Source organism: Bos indicus x Bos taurus, chromosome 14 (genome assembly GCF_003369695.1).
Source record: "Bos indicus x Bos taurus breed Angus x Brahman F1 hybrid chromosome 14, Bos_hybrid_MaternalHap_v2.0, whole genome shotgun sequence".
Classification (NCBI taxonomy): Eukaryota; Metazoa; Chordata; class Mammalia; order Artiodactyla; family Bovidae; genus Bos; species Bos indicus x Bos taurus.
Genome location: NC_040089.1, coordinates 20,125,637 through 20,143,963, shown reverse-complemented (window position 1 = coordinate 20,143,963; position 18,327 = coordinate 20,125,637). Strand labels below are relative to the sequence as shown.

At 50.1% G+C, this 18,327-nt stretch overlaps 1 protein-coding gene across 3 annotated transcripts; it reads left to right on the top strand.

The window, feature by feature from the left end:
• The first annotated feature begins 27 nt into the window (after positions 1-27).
• On the top strand, positions 28-14,343 carry EFCAB1 (EF-hand calcium binding domain 1). 3 transcript variants are annotated; one of them, XR_003514427.1, is made up of 8 exons: positions 28-217; positions 4,294-4,452; positions 5,162-5,266; positions 5,915-6,066; positions 6,782-6,886; positions 8,212-8,291; positions 10,700-11,668; positions 14,080-14,343. XR_003514427.1 is itself a non-coding variant. In XM_027560950.1 (7 exons), exons 1-6 carry the CDS (start codon positions 160-162, stop codon positions 8,269-8,271), a joined length of 639 nt encoding a protein of 212 aa, XP_027416751.1. In that variant the 5' UTR covers positions 28-159; the 3' UTR covers positions 8,272-8,291; positions 9,136-9,535. The 3 variants fall into 3 exon arrangements, 2 of the variants coding, with proteins under 2 accessions (XP_027416751.1, XP_027416753.1); XM_027560950.1 differs by lacking the exons at positions 10,700-11,668; positions 14,080-14,343 and adding an exon at positions 9,136-9,535; XM_027560952.1 differs by lacking the exons at positions 10,700-11,668; positions 14,080-14,343 and having other exon boundaries at positions 8,212-8,585.
• Positions 14,344-18,327: the final 3,984 nt, after the last annotated feature.

The following is an 18,327-nucleotide window of genomic DNA, read 5'->3' as shown; positions in this document are numbered from 1 at the left end:
CAATCGGCGGCCGCCTAGCCGTTGCCCCGGCCACGCCGCGTGTTAGGACCGCGTACACACACAGGGGAGACCTGCCTGCAGCCAAAGACCCAGGGCTCGCAACCGTCCTGGCAGCCGCCGCTAGACACCGGCCGCTTCCCGGTTTCCTGAGCTCCCAGCATGAACCGCAAGAAGCTGCAGAAGCTGACGGACTCCTTAACTAAAAATTGCAAGCATTGTAAGTAAGAATCAAGGGCTGGGCGGGCAGAGACTCCCAGGCCAGGCCCTATCTTGCGGGTGCTAGAGTCCGGTCTGCAGAGCCCCTCCGCGCCTGACCCTAAAGAGAAGTCTGGAAGGGAACACTAGCATCAGCTATTTTGGGTGGACACCCACAGAGCCCAGGATCTTAAGGAGCATTTCCAGGTGTCCAGGCACCAAATTCTACACCCATGCATGCACGTACTTGCTTTTCAAACTTTCTCTTAACTTCCCCTTACCTTATAAGAAATGCAATTTAATTACCCTGAAGACATATGTTGCCCTAGCCTCAGATTTAGGTGGAAAACAAGCACTAAAAACCACTGGAATCAAGAGAAGTAGCACAACAAAAAGCTCTTCTTAGAGCAAATCAACTGGCAAGGTCCAAGTTCTGGAAATTACTAAGCAAACCTTATGGGAAAGTGGTTATCAGTGGTTGAACATCCTTAGGAAAGGTGGGTTAAAGTGGTACAGAAACCTGTATCTCAGGGCAAGGAAATGTGCCTGGAAACAAAGGAGCTCAAAAAAGTTAATCACACGATAGAGTATCTGTTCCCATCTCTGGGGCCCCATTTTCCTGCAAAGTGAAGGAGACTTGGCAGGTGGCAAGATGAACACCTTTTAAAGATGTTAATGTCAATAACCTCCCTGCTCCCATCTCACACATATTCTGAAAAGTGGTCCTAGAGTTTCACAGGTAACTTTATAATTATATTCAGACTCAAAAACAGAACTGTGCTTGGGCAAGGAAGCTATGGATATGGTATAAATATTTGATGATCCAGCTTATAAGTTATGTGCTTATCACAAAACTACTCATCTCTTAAAAAGTAGAAGAAACCATAATCCCAAGACTATTCCCATAGTGCAAAGAAAGAAGAGCAAACATGTTTTGATGTAGTTCTAAAGATTATGGAATCTAGTGCCTTCTAATCAGAGTTAGTATCTTATACAATGAGAGGTAAGAAAGTCTGTCAGGATAGTGCTGCAAATAAAAGTTATGGTATGTATAAGCATCTTAAACTCCAAAAATAAAAGTTGTCCTATAATCTATTATTATGATTACTATAATCTGAGAGTTTTGTCCTGTTGTTTTTCTTAAAATATTTTCATTTGTTGGAAAAGACCAGATTTTCTTAAAACATCTAGTAACATATTGAATAAACAATGCAATAACTACTATACACAACAAACTCTGAATTTTATTTAGTTCCTTTTCCAGTGTGTTTACAAATGTATTGCAGACATTCTGTGAATATATTAAAAGATAAGTGAAAATGGGACAAGAAAACCAGTCAACAGTTTTGATTTTTGTCCTTCACATAAAATTTTTAAAGTAAATCTTAAGAACCTTGATGATTAAATTCTGTGGAAACAGTGACTAATCATAGACATTGTAATAATTTTGAATCTTTACACAGAAGACCTTTCTTCTAAAGTCAGATTTCCTTTTAGTTGCCAGGTGATGTTCCCAGCAGGATGAAGTGAGTAGATTTTGCAGAATCAGAGAAGAAAGTATCTTAAGTGGTGGTCTAGTTAATCCACCACCTGGCAGATCTGATGTGCAGAGCAGACTTACAGCAATCTGAAAAGATAAATCCCTTCTCTGGTGTCCCTAATTTCATTTAGTATTGTATTCTTGAATTTAAGAAACATTTCAGCAAGAGAATTTTTCCTGTGGAAAAATTACTCAGCTTTGATACTTTGGGTAATAAGCTAATATTCTTTCATTTTTATTCAGCTGAGATGGGAAAATGGCTAATCAACACCCCCTCAGCTAGCATTTCATATACATGAACAGATCACATCATCTTTCATGCAAGTCTCTCTTTCCCAACCATTAACATCTCTTTTTATTTTTAGAGTTTTTATTGTGGTTAAATACACACAATGTATTACACAAATACACAAAATGTATCACTTTAATTATTTGAAGTGCACAGTTCAGTGGCATTAAGTACATTCACATTGTTGGGCAGCCATGCCCCCTATCATCTCCAGAACTTTCTCATCTTCCCAAACTGAACCTCTGGTCCCTTCCTCCTCCCCTAGCCCCTGGCACCCACCACCTACTTTTTTGTCTCTGTGAATTTGACTACTCTGGGTACATCATATAAGTACAATCATAAAATATTTGTCATCTTTGTTGGCTTATTTCACTCTGCTACTGCTAAGTCACTTCAGTTGTGTCCGACTCTGCTCGACCCCACAGACGGCAGCCCACCAGGCTCCCCCGTTCCTGGGATTCTCCAGGCAAGAACACTGGAGTGGGTTGCCATTTCCTTCTCCAATGCAGGAAAGTGAAAAGTGAAAGTGAAGTCGCTCAGTCGTGTCCGACCCTCTAGCATGTTGTACTCAAGAGTCATGATATGGTAGCGTGATTCACCATTTCCCTCCTTTTTGAAGCTGAATCACAGTCCATTGTATGGATGGACACCCATCTACTCATCCTTCCATGGACACCTGGGTTACGTCCACCTTTTGTGAATACTCCTGCTATGAACACTGGTGCACAGGTATCAGAGTCCATGCTTTCAATCCTTTGGGGAAAATACCCAGAAGTGAAATCACTGGATTGTGTAGTATTTCAATGTTTAAATTTTTTGAGGAAGTGACATACTATTCATACCATTTTCTGTGGCAACTAACAGCTCTTTTAAAAAGTACAACCACTGTATCATTGTCTCCTATTTATCAATCTATTTACTAAATCATTTATTTTCTGAAGTTTTCAATGTTCCTCTTAAATTGTGGTGCCCCAAACCAGAAATCAGCCTCAAACCTGTCCTGGCCTGAAAGACGAGATGGGATTTACCCGCTTCTCTGTGCCGTTTCCTTGTACATGGACACATCTTCTTTGTTTTTAAAAATGCTCAACCACAATTTTGCCTTGTTTTGAAATAGAATCTTCCCCACCTTCCACCTGTAGTTCATATTTAAACTCCTTTTTATGTTCTTAATGCCAGACACTAATCCTTCCAGCTAGGCACCTCAGACGGTGATCAGGACACAATCAGCTCTGTGTTTACTGCGCCACCCTCTCCACACTCATGTGTACTGAAAGCAGACGCGTGTGTGCACACGCTTTAGACAAAAGTGTTCTTCCTCCAAGGTGCTGCTGCATGGTTGCCTGTTCATTTTCACATCACCCACAACCCACACTTCCTGTGTGCTAGAATATGCTTAAATCCTTCTTTATTGGAAAATAGGTGATTCTGATTTCCAAAATCTGACTCATGGCTCCACAAAAGCTAATGTGAGATGAAGTTGGTGCCTAGTTTGGGGGAGATCGGTATCTATCTCCAGGGGAACGCTAAACTGTAAATCTCATGAATGCCTGTAATCAAAATGCTGCAGAGGGCTTCCCTGGTGGTCCAGTGGTTAAGAATCTGCCTGCCAATGCAGGGGACACAGGTTTGATCCCTGGTCTGGGAGGATCCCACAGCCATGGAGCAACTTAGCCTGGGCGCCACAACTATTGAGCCTGTGCTCTAGAGCCGGGAGCTACAACTACCCAAGCCCTTGTGCCCTAGAGCCTATTCTCTGCAAAAGGAGAAGCCGCGGCAATGAGAAGCCCATGCACTGCCACAGAGAGTAGTCCCTGCTTGCCACAACTAGAGAAAGCCTGGGCGTGGCAGTGAAGATCCAGCACAGCCAAAAATAAATAAATAAAGTTATTTTTTTTAATGCTGGGGAAAATTACCATTCTTCACATCACCATGCTCACCTCTGCTGCCTTGCTCAGGTTATAATCAGACCCCACAGTTGCCTTTCAGATGACCTGGCTGATATTATCCTTTTTTTTTTTTTTCCTAAATATGAGAGCCTCAGTCTGTGGGAGGGATGGCTGTTGTTTCTACTGTGGCGAGACTCTGGGGTGATGGGGTCCTCTGTTAGCATGGGGGTCATGAGTCTCAAAGCAGGGTCGTCTCCTGTCGACAGCTGGCTGTGGACGGCTCCAGTGTAGTTTGTTTGCAGACTCATTCATGCAGAGTTGAAGCTGGACTTTAAAGGTTAAAATGCCTTTTGTTATGTCTTAATTGTATTCTTTCCCAGTTAGTAAATTTGAAGTGAAATGCCTTATCAACCTCTTCTATAACCTGGTGGGAGAAGTGACGGAGCGGCAGGGCGTGATCATCGGGCTGGACCGCAACGCCTTTCGGAACATCCTGCATATGACGTTTGGGATGACGGATGACATGATCATGGACAGGGGTGAGCAGATGCCAGCATCCTGACGGGCCAGATCCAGCCATAACTGAAGAAAACGGTTTGGAGTTCAGGCAAACTCTGGGAAGAACGCTTCATGTTCTGTGATCCCAATTCCACTTGAACATACAAATTTAATTTTCATATTTGTAGGGAAGAAGATAGCGACCACTCTTTTTGTGTATTTAAGAAGAGGACAAAGTCAGCCTGAATAACTAGGTTTCCTTTACCTTATATCAGAAAACCCCAAACATTTCTATTTCTACTTAGTAAATAGAATAATATTAAAAATATAGTTTTAAAAGGACATTCAAATTTCCTTATACCATTGAGAGTATTTCAGTAAAAATTAAGATATAGCCTGTCACGTAGTAGCATTACTTTCATTGAGTAACAAAAATACAAAATTATATATTTCATGTTAACATACCGACATCTAATATACCAACCTGTTTATGTGTTAATTGTTGATTCATGTCTTTAGATATTCAGTGTGCTTGTTCTCACAAAGTATAAAGGGAGAATGTACAAGCTTAGGTGAAAGAGTTTTCCAGTGCTATGATGTCTCAGTTTCCTGTTTTGTCAAATAAGAACATGGGGCCACATGGTCCTGAAGTTTTGCTTAAACATTAAGAGTGAGCCGTGTGGCACAGGCCTTCGCTGAGAATGCAAGCCCAGCACGAGCGTCATGTTGTATGTCTCTCTCTTTTTTTAGTTTTCCGAGGGTTTGATAAAGACAACGATGGTTGCATAAGTGTAACAGAGTGGGTTTATGGACTATCAGTGTTTCTTCGAGGAACTTTGGAAGAAAAAATGAAATGTAAGATTTCACTCATCCTACTGGTTTGTACTTTATGATAAGCAGGTGCAGAGAATGTGAATTAGAGTGGTGGGTGTCTGTTTGCTTCATTTGAACTCCCATTGACCTCATGTAGGGAGCAAATTCAAGTCAATAATAAGAGTGGAAAAAAGTAATAAACAGACAAATCAGGACACTCTAAGGAGGAATCATGCCAAGCAAGACCACACAGGCATGTAGCACACATGATAACCATATATGCATGCCTTTAGGTATGAAAGGATTGAGTATTTTACATACTTTGTTACTTGAATTATAATCGTAAAAGTCAAAAACATTGATTCAAGTTTCTGATTCTTAGTTAATTCCTAATTCACCCCCAGTGAGCTCTGTTTAAGAGGCACATTTCAATCAGTTTTCCAAGGTTTCCAAGATGAAATTGTCAACTTGTTGTTCCTTGGCCTGCTTTTTGTAGGTAAGTGTAAGAAACCTTTCTAGGACTGTTGAGTATATTCAGTAAGTGGATGTTGAGCATCTATTATGGGAATTGATTGCTTTGAGTCCTGGGCCTTGATAAGAGCATCACCCTAGAGGCCTGGGCCTTGAAAACCATCAGAGCAAACTCTACTTTGCTAATGGCAGCACTTTTGTATTGGTTGTTTTTTTAAGATTGCTTTGAAGTGTTTGACTTAAACGGGGACAGCTTCATCTCCAAGGAGGAGATGTTCCACATGCTGAAGAACAGCCTCCTGAAGCAGCCGTCTGAGGAAGACCCTGATGAAGGCATCAAGGACTTGGTGGAGATCACACTGAAGAAAATGGTGAGATGGATCATTCAGACTTTTCTACTGAAATTCACTTCCCAGGTGGCACTAGTGGTAAAGAACCTGCCTGCCAGTGCAGGACACATAAGAGACATGGGTTCAGTCCCTGGGTGGGGAAGACCCACTGGAGAAGAGAATGGCAACCCATTCCAGTATTCTTGCCTGCAGAATCCCATGGACAGAGTAGCCTGGAGGGCTATAGTCCATAGGGCTGCAAAGAGTCAAACACAACTGAGTGATTTAGCGTGCACTGAAATTCACAGGCCAGAGATGGGCTAGAAATAAGAATTCAAATTACGGAAACTCTTTTCCTGGGCTTCTCTGATGGTTCAGTGGTAAAGAATCCACCTGCCAATGCAGGAGATCCAGGTTCAATCCCTGAATCAAGAAGATCCCCTGGAGAAGGAAATGGCAACCCACTCCAGTATTCTTGCCTGGGAAATCCCATGGACACAGGAGCCTGGCGAGTTATAGTCCATGGGGTCACAAAGAGTCTGACGCAACTTAGCAACTAAACAAGAATCAGTCTTATGCCTGGTGAAAGAAAGCGCCAGCTTGTTCTCTTTCACTGTAGTATTAAAGGATCTTTTCCATTTCAGCACTTAGTCTTTTACTTTTCTAACATCTTTCTTTGAACCATGGACCACGAGAAGATAGTGTGTGTCTGTGATCAGTGTTTCCATGTTAACTGCCGCTTGGCGGTTGCCCCCAGGACCATGATCACGATGGGAAGCTGTCTTTCGCGGACTATGAACAGGCCGTGAGGGAGGAGACCCTTCTACTGGAAGCATTTGGGCCATGTCTCCCTGACCCAAAGGTAACAGCATGTGTTCACAGAACAGAGACCAAAACATCCTATAGGAGCAGCAGCCCAGGACTCCCTGGTTTGGCAAGTGATCAGATGAGTCACATTCACCCACAGAGGACAGCTTCTAAAAGAGAAAGGCAGCCGAGAAATAGGGCTGGTCCATGTCTTTGAACTCGTGTAGTCCGCTGTGACTTTTTCTTTCACTAACTTGTTTGTTCCTGTAAGAAACTGTTACTGAAGCATAATGTGGACCAGAAACCCAGATGAAAAACTCTAGGGCTGCACTCCAGAGCAGGGAAAAAAACCAACATGAAAATGATTACATGATAATAATAATCATTATACCAGCATTGCAGTAATGCTAATCAGTACCATGAGTGGTGCTGGCAGCCCCGTGTGGCCTCACTTGTCCTCTGACAACCCTGTGAAGTTGGCAATATCACTGTCCTCATTTTATGGATGAGGAAACCTAGGCTCAGAGAGTGTAGGCCACTTGCCGGGGTTCACTGATCACAGGTTACAGAGTCCCCGGGACCCAGGTGCTGGGGCTCAGAGGGGCATGTGTGGTCAAGAGGGGACGTGGAAGACTGCTGCAGGGAGTTGGGTGGACAGCTGGAGGGACAAGGCAGGCTCACGGGTCCTGTGGACCCAGTGGTCAACCAGATGCCGGGGGGCAGCAGGGCCCACACAGAGGGAGTGTCCTGTGTGAGAGGGAAAGGGGGACAGTATCAGAAGAGCATCTGGAGTCGTGAGACTGACGATGAGCCTGGAGGGCACGGAAGGGCCCAGTGCATGGAGCTCGGAGCTTGGCCTTTGTCTTGAAGGTCATGAGGATCTGTTGAAAGGTGTTAGGCAGGTGGAGTGATGTGATACATGAATATTGCCATACTCCCACCCCAGTGTCTCATCTGTATCTCCAGCTGGGCTCGTGTCTTATTTGACCTTGTCCCTTCCCCACCCCCAGGTCTCCCTCCAGCATCTCTGCTGCCACCACAGCCTGGCTGTGCCATGATGAGCCCTCTGGGATCCCCAGGGTGCCCGCCCTCCTGCAGCCCCGCTGCGGTGAGCTGAGCCCCTGGTTCTGGCCTGTGAAGCAACCCCTGGTTCTGGCCCTAAGCCTGTGGGCAGGGGCCCCTGGGAGCCAGGTCTCGCCCTCCTGGTGGTCCCTGAACCAGCACTGGGCTGGAGCAGAGTCAGCACCTGAGAATGAGCACACAGCCCATCTCAGGCCCCCACCTCATGCTCCTCATCGCTGCCAGGCTCTTCGGACGTCAGGCAGACACACAGAACGCTTTTTGTTAGTCTGTACTAATTTGAGCACCTTCATTTTACAGAGCCAGAGTGAATTTGAAGCCCAAGTATTCAAAGATCCAAATGAATTCAATGAGGTGTGAATTCCTAAATGTCATCTCAAGTGAGTAAAAAGGGAGGCTCACCCATACTGCGTGTTCTTCCTGCTTAGCCTGGACGGTGCGGGCGAATTTGGTGAATTGTGTGTTTGAGGGGGAAAGGGTCAGGGTTGACTAATGTACATCGTCACCTTTGGTATAAGATCAAGTAAGACACAGACACAGATTTCCTTATTAGCTGTGGTTGGGTTTGGCCCGATGGGTTATCACTGCAGAGAGGAGTTATCACCTAGAGCATCTGTTGACACAAACTATCATAAAATATCTCCATGAATGAAACGAATAGAGAGAGAATGTAATCGTGAGTTGTTTTTTTCATGATGGAAAGATGGTGGGCACCCATCTGAATATCACTAAACCTACTGAATTCCCTTTGGAGCAACCAGTAACCAAGATGGCTTCCAAAGAATGATGATTCTGGTGTTCAGTGTTGAGACACCTTCCTGCTGTGCCCTGGGTGACAGTCAGAGACACAGGGTCTGTTTTCATATGCTCTGTGTCACTGTCTGAAGTGCCTGAGGGCTCAGCCTGCTGCCCAGAGGGGCCCCAAGCAAACACCAGGGACAGTCAGCACCATGAGGCTGACCCATCTGTGGGTGGGCAGGGGCGGGGCATGCTCCTTCCTGGGTCTGGGGTGAGGTCTGGGTGTGAGTCAGCTCGGACATCCCCCTTCTGGTCAGATGCAAAGCCCCCACTCTGTTCTGCCCTTGGGATCTCCCCCTGGACCCCACTGTTAGTCCACATCACCCCACCTGGGACACCCCTTGTGCAGCCCCTCATCCGGGGCCACGTCACATGTGCCCACCGGCTGGGTATCCCCAAAGCTGGCCTTGCCTTCCCTTGCCCCAGTTTCCAGTGGGTGCTAAGGGCATCGGACGCAGCTCGAGAAAGACGGGCCTCATTCTGCTCAAGAAAGACGAGCCACGTCTGCCTCCTGCGAACTCCAGGGCAGCCGCGGGACGTCAAGTGGGAACCCCAGGTCCACGTGCAGACACGTAAAGGCCACACGGCCTATCAAATTCCTCTTGTTACTGCATATGCTTTATTGCATTTTAGCAAAAGAATACCTAGTGTTAAAAATGAAGTGCTATAAATAAGTGGAATATCCAGTTTCATGAAATAGAAGACATTTTACTGTCCAAGTGTTTTCTTAAAGTTTTGGATTCTCATACAGATGGACTTTGATAAAATTTTTCTGTCTTGAGTTGGCATATAAAAAATGCAACACAATATACTTGTAATTTTTATTGTATTTTTCCAATTACAAATAATAATCACTGAAAAATATTTCAGAAGTTTAAGAAATTTTAAGATGAAACTAAAACATTAATATTCTGGTATAGACTCTCTAGGCTTCCTTAAGGCCTCTGTGAGGACACCTATGTTTTCGCACAGTCGTCCATATTTTTAGGGGATACCACTGAACCTCCTCTTCTAAGCTGCATTTTTATGAACCACTGTGTCAGGAACATTCCCTCAGGTCAGGAAATCCTCGTCCAGAGCCGTCCTGGGAGGCTCTTTCCCTGCCCTTCACAATTTGAATGTCCCCACGTTTGCTGTTACGAATAATTCTCCAAATGAACTGTCCTCGGAGATAAATCTCCTCACAAGCTTCATCACTTCCTTACCTGGGGTGACTTTGTGAGTGGGAGTGCTGGCTTCCAGGCCTGCATCTCTGGAGATTTCCGGCACGTGTGACCACACGGTCCTGGGAAGGCCAGCAGGGCGGGCGCGTGAGGACCAACCCTGCCCTGCACTGCACTATTTACTTCTTTGCCAGCATGTGGGCCATAATCGACTGTGATTTTAATGGATCATGCAAAGCCCTGATTTTATACATCTGTCCCTGAACCTTTCCCTGTAGGTCAACCTCCATGTGAATAACCCTGTTTTACTACTTGACTTCATTTAAAACTAAAAAAGCCTTTAAAACACTTGTGGTGGGACTTGAGGGTGGGGCACCCAAGGGAAGCGGCTGGAGCCTCCCCACAGCCCAGGACACGCTCTGTCCCACGCCTCTGCCCTGTTCTTCCCTCCGGTGACTTTCTGTAGATGTCTAGATTCTCTGTGGCAGCTTGTGAATGACTTTATCCCCGAGGGTTCACTCAACTTCACAGCAGGTCCTCCGAGCACACGAGTCCCCCCTGAGGACCAGCCTCTCCTCCTGCTCCGCTTGGGCCCCGGTGCCTCCCCGCCTCCTCCTTCCAGGCTCAGCGGGGCTCAGCACTGCGTCTGCCCCGGGGTGGCCGGGTTGGGGCTGCGGGGAACAGTTGTAACCCGGAGCCTCCCTCCCACTGGCTCCTCAACACGCTCCCCCCTCCACGCCCTGGGAGGCCCCTCTGGGAGGGCTGCACAGCCCCTGAGCAGCACAGAGAGACTCTGTTTGGGAAACAAGTAACTTTTTTTTTTTCAGCCACAGGATTTAAAAGCTACCACTGAAAACTGGTAGTCCTGCATTCTTAACCTGCAAATATCTTTGGGAACAAGATTGCACTTGTGAGAAGCCAAGCCTGCAATTGCCTGCATCATAAAATCATCCAAAACATTCATGAGTCCCACCTCGGGCTAAGCTGGCAGGGGCGGGGGAGGTGGGTAACCCAGCCTAAATCAGTCCCCTGCCCGGTCCGCGGTGTAGACGAAGGCTCTGCACCCTGCGACACCCCTGTGACACCCCTGCTGTCCCCCTCTGCTGGAGCCCCTCCCCTCCCCCAGCAAGAGTCCTGTTGTGGAGATGGTTCAAGGGAATTCCCATCACACAGGCTCAGAAACTGTACCAATAGCCCCTCTAGAGAAGGTTCTGAGCAGCGCTTCTCAGCATCCCTGACCTCCCAGTCGTCGGGGTTCACATGCAGCTACCGGGGAAAGGAACAGACATGCACCCCAGATCATGTGTTGGTCATGATATACTAACTGTGCAACTACCTGGCGATACCCAGAAAGTGCAGAAGTCATGTGTGTCCCCCTCCTGGGGGACCACCCCTCCCTCTGGTTGGAGCACACGACCTCCTGAAGTGGCTCCAGTCTGGTCACCAGTGAAGGAGGAGCCAACCCTGAACACACCCCGGAACCAGAATCGGCCCCTAGACGCCAGATTTCCGGCAGAGAAAAGGGCAGCTATGGTGGGGCCAGCCCAGGAGACTCTCTCCCCATCCCAGCCCCATGGGGATACACCACTCCAGGTCCCATCATCCTAAGGGTAGCTTCCTGAGGCCCAAGCCTCCCACCATATCCGCCAGGAAAACACTCCTCCCCAAGACCCACATCTTCTTGTCTGCCTATACCTCCTGCTGCCCTGCCTGCCCATCTGGCCCTGGGATGGACCCACCGGCCCTGGCATCTCCACGGGAGAGACAGTCCACCTGGAGGTGTCTGCAGAAACCAGGTGAGGTCCCAGCTGTCCTGCCCTTGGCCTGTGTGCACCGTCTCCTGTCCCCACCCCAGGTCTCAACATGGACAATGCTCGGGGTCTCAGAGCCGGGACAGAAAGCCAGGTTTGGAGCAGGGCCCCAGGAAGGCCGGGAGTGGGCACGTCTTCCCTGCAGTGGTGTTTTGAGTGGAGCCACTGCCTCCTGGTGGGAGCGATTAGCCCAGAGCTCAGGACACAGCTGGGCCCCGCCCTGCCACAAGGAGGCCGTGAGGAACAGTCATGGGGGCATGTTGGAAGTCCTTCCCAGAGAGGACGAGCTGGACCCTCACACAGAGGATAGAGCGGTGCCAGACACAGACTTCCGTGTGCAGAAGGAGAAGCAGAGGCCACATGATCCCGCAGCACACACACAAGTGACCGTGTGGCCCTTACAGAGGCAGGGAGGGACCCAGCCCAAGGACCCCAGCATGGGGCGGGGGCATGGATTTGCACCAGGCCCTCCCACCTCGGTCCAGCTCTGACTGCCTGACACAGGCCACGTGGACTTGAAAGTCCAACATAAGTGAAAGGTGATTTGTGAGCTGGTGGGGACTGGAATACTCACCGTCCATCAGGGCTGCACGGAGAAGTTGTGGTCACAGTGGGACAGTCACGTATTCTCAGTCCATAACATTGTTATTGAATTGCTAAGTCTTGTCTGAATCTTTGGAACCCCAGGGGCTTTAGCCCACCAGACTCCTCTTTCCATGGAATTCTCCAGGCCAGAATACTGGAGTGGATATTCATTCCCTTCTCCCGGGGATCTTCCTGACCCAGGGAACCAAACCCACGTCTCCTGCATTGGCAGGCAGATTCTTTACCAAAGAGCCCCCTAGGAAGTCCCATAGGCTATAAACACTCTCCAAAGTGTGTTTCATATAAAATGTGAAAACACCTCCACTCTCTGCCTCCTCTCACAGGGACTTTGAGAATGAGTGAGAATAAGTTTATGATGCCATTTTGTAAACTGTGAAGTGTGACAAAAATCTGAGATAAATAAGGCTACACCGTAGACGTGAGGGTCTAGGGCAGGCAGGGTCCTCACCAGGATCTCGTAGCTGATGAAAAAATAAGAACACAGTGGACTCGACTTGAAGATCTGGCTCTGGGTCCTCCCCTTGACAAGTGTGGAGCGTCGTCTGAGTGGCGGAGCCGAAGTCTTGTGAGGGGTTCCCTAGAACTCCTTTAGTCGTCTAGTGTATTTAGAGAAACGGAGCTCATGAAACCAGCATAAAGCTCCAAAGAAAGTGTCACTAGGATTTTCACAAATGTGACACTCTTGGGGTATGTCTTTGTGAAGTTCCCCCCTGTTAATCCACTAATGCATCCTCCCCACAAACTCACAGAAACACACAGTATTTTATTCTGTTTATGAGACACACTCGAGTCCCCTGAAACCCCATGAACAATATGAAAAGGCAAAAAGATATGACAGTGAAAGATGAGCCCCCCAGGTTGTAGGTGTCCAATATGCTACTGGAAAAGAATGGAGAAATAGCTCCAAAAGGAATGAAGAGGCTGAGCCGAAGCGGATACAATGCCCAGTTGTGGATGTGTCTGGTGGTGAAAGTACAGTCCAATGCTGTAAAGAACAATATTGCATAGGAACCTGGAACGTCAGGTCTATGAATCAAGGACATGGCCAAACAGGAGATGGCAAGAGTGAACATCAACATTTTAGTACTCAGTGAACCAAAATGGACCATAATGGGCAAATTTAATTCAGACGACCGTTATATCTCACTCGTCATGACCCTGCTAATCCCGAAGCCATTGGTGCTGTCCCGCTAACGTCTGTCTTCCTGTCAACCCCACTCGAGGCTCCAGTGCTTGTGGCACTGGCTCGTGGGTGCGGAAATAGAAATCAGTAGGATACAGGGTTTGTGTGGAAGCACAGACGTCTGAAGGCTACTGAGCAAACAGGAGCTGCATCCAGTTTATGTGAGCTCCAACAAGCCCAGTCCACCTTTGGGTGTGCCTGCCATGTTCCTGAATGGGACACTGTGCATTTGACTAAGTGGAGAACAAGCTTCTTGCCTCTTTGAATTTCTAAATAATTATCTTCTGCTGATTTTGAGGCGTGTAAATGCAGAAGAGCACAGCGACCTCAGGAAACCAGGGTCAGTTGACGGCCAGGAAGGGTGGACACCTCCTTCTTGCCAAGGGCACCATCCTGTCTGGGTCTGTGCACAGAGGCTCCGGTGTGCAGAGTCTGCAGAGCACAGGCCAGGGCACTGGAACTCCAGGCAGTGCCCACCTGCAGGAGTACACGGTAGGGGGAGGGGAGAACCGTGAGGACGGGGGAGGGCGATGGGATGACGGGGTAGCAAGAAAGAGATGTTCTGACTGGCGGCATGGTTTTTAAATCATGAATTTTTTTTTTTAAGATAACAGGTAAGATGGAGAGTTAAGAGCGGCATTCGCCCCTGCCCGCGTCAGGTAGGAAATCCTGGCCGTGCAGTCTGGCCTCCGCGGGCACAGCAGGATGTGAGCAGGCTGGGGCCTGCAGCACAGCGCCAGGTATGCGGCCCGAGGAGGGCGCGCCCACGGCAGGTGCAGCTCGGCCAGCGCCCGCGGCCCCGGGACAGGAGCCCTGCAGGTACGGTCGGGACACGCCCGAGTCTGCAGAGCCACGCGGCGCCCTCCGCCTGCAGGTCCCGAGGTGCAGTGGGGCGGGGCCCGGGGGCTGCAGGGGAGGGTCATGGACCTGGCGGCTCGGGTGACGCCCACGGGCAGCTCCGGGAGGGGGTGTGGGCAGAGGGGGTTCCTGGGGAATCCTCTCTGCAGAGGCCTTGCCGGACACTCAGAGCGGCCCCACCCCTGCATTCTTGGCACCCACAGCCCCCCTTGCCCCGGGGCAGCCGCTCCGACCGTGCGCCCTGCCCGGACCTGCTGCTGCGGGGGAGGAAGGCCGGCGGTCACGTCCCTCAGGTGCTGCCGGGCGAGCAGTCACAGAAAGTCAGAGTCAGGATATTCTGGGACTCAGGCCCCCGAGGTTGTGATCCGAGACTAGGCTCCTGCAGCTCGCGGAACCTCAGGCGGTGCCGGCCCGGTCTAGGGGCGGGGGAAGGGGCGGGTGCCGCTCAGCCCCGCCTCTGAGCTGCCCCCACCCCCTCGCCCAGCCCCACCCTGCCTCCCCAGGGTCAGCAGGCTTGCTTCGGGTCCGGCCCCTCTGCACGCCCCGCCGCCGGGCACCCACAGGAAGGTGGGCTCAGCCAGGCGCCCAGGGTCCTTTGGGCCTCACACCGCGTGCCCAGTGAGGGCGACCCAGATGCCCACCCGCAGCGTGTGGAGACACAGGAAGGGGCAGATGGGGAAAGGGGTACCTGGAGGGCACCCGGCTCAGCCCCAGACTCAGTCGTCCAGACGTCCAGACGGCCTCCAGTGAAGACCTGGTGCTCTGGCCACGTGTCAAAGATCCAGACCGAAGGTGCTCCGATGGCAGTGAGGCAGGGCTCCCTGGCTCCCTCAGCAGGCAGACTCCCTCACAGGGCCTCGAGGGACAGAGTGTCTGGGGGGGGGTCACTGAAGGCGCTAGAGTGTCGTGTCCTTGGACTCAAGGGAAAACAGCACAGCTTGTAGTGACACGGGGACACTATGGTGACACGGGGCACAGTGACACAAGGATGCTATGATCACACGGGGATACTATGGTGAGTCAAGACACAGGGGGCACGCTCTCTTGCCCAGGCTCCTTCCTCAGCACCACCAAGTCCCAGGAGCTCACAGGTGACAGGTGAGGCCCAGGGACAACATCCTGCACCTGCTGCTGACCTCTGACGCTGTCACTGCTGTGTGGTCAGAACGCTGTCTCTGATGCCACTGTGGGCTCTGGTTGTGTCTGTGTGTAGATGCATCTGTGCTCACACACACGCTCACACATAATACACACTCACACAGACACACTCTCACACAGTCACACATACTGTCACACTCACACAACTCACACTCACATACACAACTCAAACACACACTCTCACACATACACACTCACACAACTCACACTCTCACACAACACATACACTCACAGTCTCATACACACTGTCATATACACAGTCACACACTCTCATACTCACACTCTCACACATAACTCACATTCTCACCCTCACACTGTCACACACAGTCACACACATACACTCACACACTCTCAGCCTCACACACGTATACTCACTCTCACACATATACACTCTCACACACACACACTGTCACACACCCTCACACACAGACACACGGGCTGCCTCCCTCTGCCTCAGGTGCCTTGCCGTCAGCTCCCCCTGCACTGCCCTCCCCTGCTGTTCTTCGGTGGCACAGGTGTCCCCCTCTCAAGAGAGGGTGAGGGCAAGAGGCACACAGCCTTGGGGCCTGGGGGCACCCCACAGCCATGGCTTGCTTCCCTGGGATGGAGGCGGCCAAGCCTCAGAGCACCTGGGGCTGCAGGCTGAGAGCATGGAAGAGCCAGCCTGGCTCAGGAAACACAGGGTCACCCCAGGAGGTCCTGTAATCCCTTCTACCTGGAAGGATCTGCAGCCCAGAAAGGTGTGAAGGGGTGGGGGCACAGCCCGATGTGGGTTTTTCAGCACCCTCTCCCGGTCACTCTGAACAAGCCTGTTCCTGCAGCTGCCTCTCAGAGCTTGAAAAATTACTACAGTGTTCAAAGTCCAGGAGCAAACAGCACTTGATTTTACAGAAAGCTTGACATTGGCTCTGATAGGAACACATGACTAGCGACCTCCTCCAAGGAGCCTTCCAGCCTCACCAAAGCCCAGTTTTCCTGATGACCATTGTCCCCTCCTCCAAGGTCACCCCTGGGATCTGCACAGTTACAACCCACAGGCGTCGTGGTCAGTTTGCTCCTGAGAAACCCTGATAAGCAGAGGAGCCGACGGCAGCAGAGGGACGAGGGTGAGGTCACCTGGGCCACGCAGGAGGGGGAGGTGGGGAGCCCGCCTCGTCCCGTCAGGTAGGAAATCCTGGCCGTGCATTCTCGCCTCCGCCGGTACAGCAGGATGTGAGCAGGCTGGGGCCTGCAGCCCAGCGCCAGGTATGCGGCCCCAGGAGGGCGCGCCCACGGCAGGTGCAGCTCGGCCAGCACCCGCGGCCCCGGGACAGGAGCCCTGCAGGTGCAGTCAGGGCACGCCCGAGTCTGCAGAGCCAAGTGGCGCCCCAGTCTCTGAGCACCCTCCGTCTGCAGGTCCCAGGGTACAGTGGGGGCGGGGTCCAGGAGGCCCAGGATTGGACAGCTAGGGTGACGCCCATGGGCACCTCTGGGAGCGGGTGTGGGTCAAGGGGGTTCCCAGGGAACCATCTCTGTAGAGGCTTCGCCGGACACTCAGTGCTGCCCCTCTGCCCCTACACCGGCACCCTGTCTGTCCACCCTTGGCCATCCCTAGGCACGTGGCTCTCTGAGTCTCCAGCTGCCGCCTGAGTCTCCTTGGCAGGTTCACACCCACCATGGGGAGGGGACTCCCAGTTCTTTGCTGAAGGACTGCTCCACCCCCTGGGAAGGCTCCCCCTCCCTAATGTGACCTCAGAAACCAGACAGGGTCCCCAGGTCCTAACACACCTTCTCCCTCTGCTTCCTCCAAAGACCTGGATCCTCAGACTGGTTTCACTGTTTCTATCAGTTGCATTGTGAGATAGGAGACGTGGTGCTAAGCTAAGGGTTGGAGTCCTGGAGGACAGCATTTCATTAGCCATCCCATCACTGCAGCCACACTAAGACTAACCCTCCTCACCCCAAGGGAAGCGGGCTTAGCACAGCCTCCATCACCCTGCTGCCAGCCTCTGCTTTGTTCTCAGTTTCTATTTACTTGTCTTATGGTTTTTTTCATTCTACACAAACGTAGGTCCATAAACACATAGGTCTGGCCACTTTTACTCACTCCTGTTCTCCTGCCTTTGCATATACTTGGCACTTAATAAATGTTTGCTAGGTGAGTTGATGACTGAATCCCAAGGCTGGGTCGTGGGAAAACCCCTTTTTGTTTTAGTCTGTGCACCCAGGGCAATGATGACTCCTGAGAAAGTTGTCAGGCCACAGCACGTGCCCAACAAAGTGGGAGGATCAGCTCCCCAAGGCCCTGACTACCTGCAACTCACCAGGAGACCAGGAGCCTGGCCAGCAGTCCACCCACCCATCATTTCAGGGGCATCAGTGTTGGCCTTTTATGTTGGTCACCAAACAAAATTAAAAATGTCCCTCTGAGACAAAGAACAGTGAACCAGGGCTACTTGGGTATCTGGAAAGTCATTGACATGAGTGGGTCTCTGCCCACGGCTGATTCAGCATCTTTACTTGATGTTCACAGAGTAAATTTGTCACATCAAATATGTCTTCAAAAAGGGAGCAAATGTAAACAGACTCCTTTTGAAGCATGGAGTAAGGATGGTTGGAGTTCAATACACAGTGTCCTGCTGATGAGGCTAGATCAAGCCAAGAGTCTTCTAAGAAACTGACATCCTTGTGAAACCTAAACATCAGATATTTTCTGATTCCTGAGTTGAGTCCCTGCAGGTGGACATTGCAGGATTCCACCCAGTCCAGGGTGAAATTATAAGACTGAGGGTTTCAAAACTCACGTGTATTCAGCACATGGCTAGCCACCAAGATCTTAACTTTTAAAGGCTGAGAATGT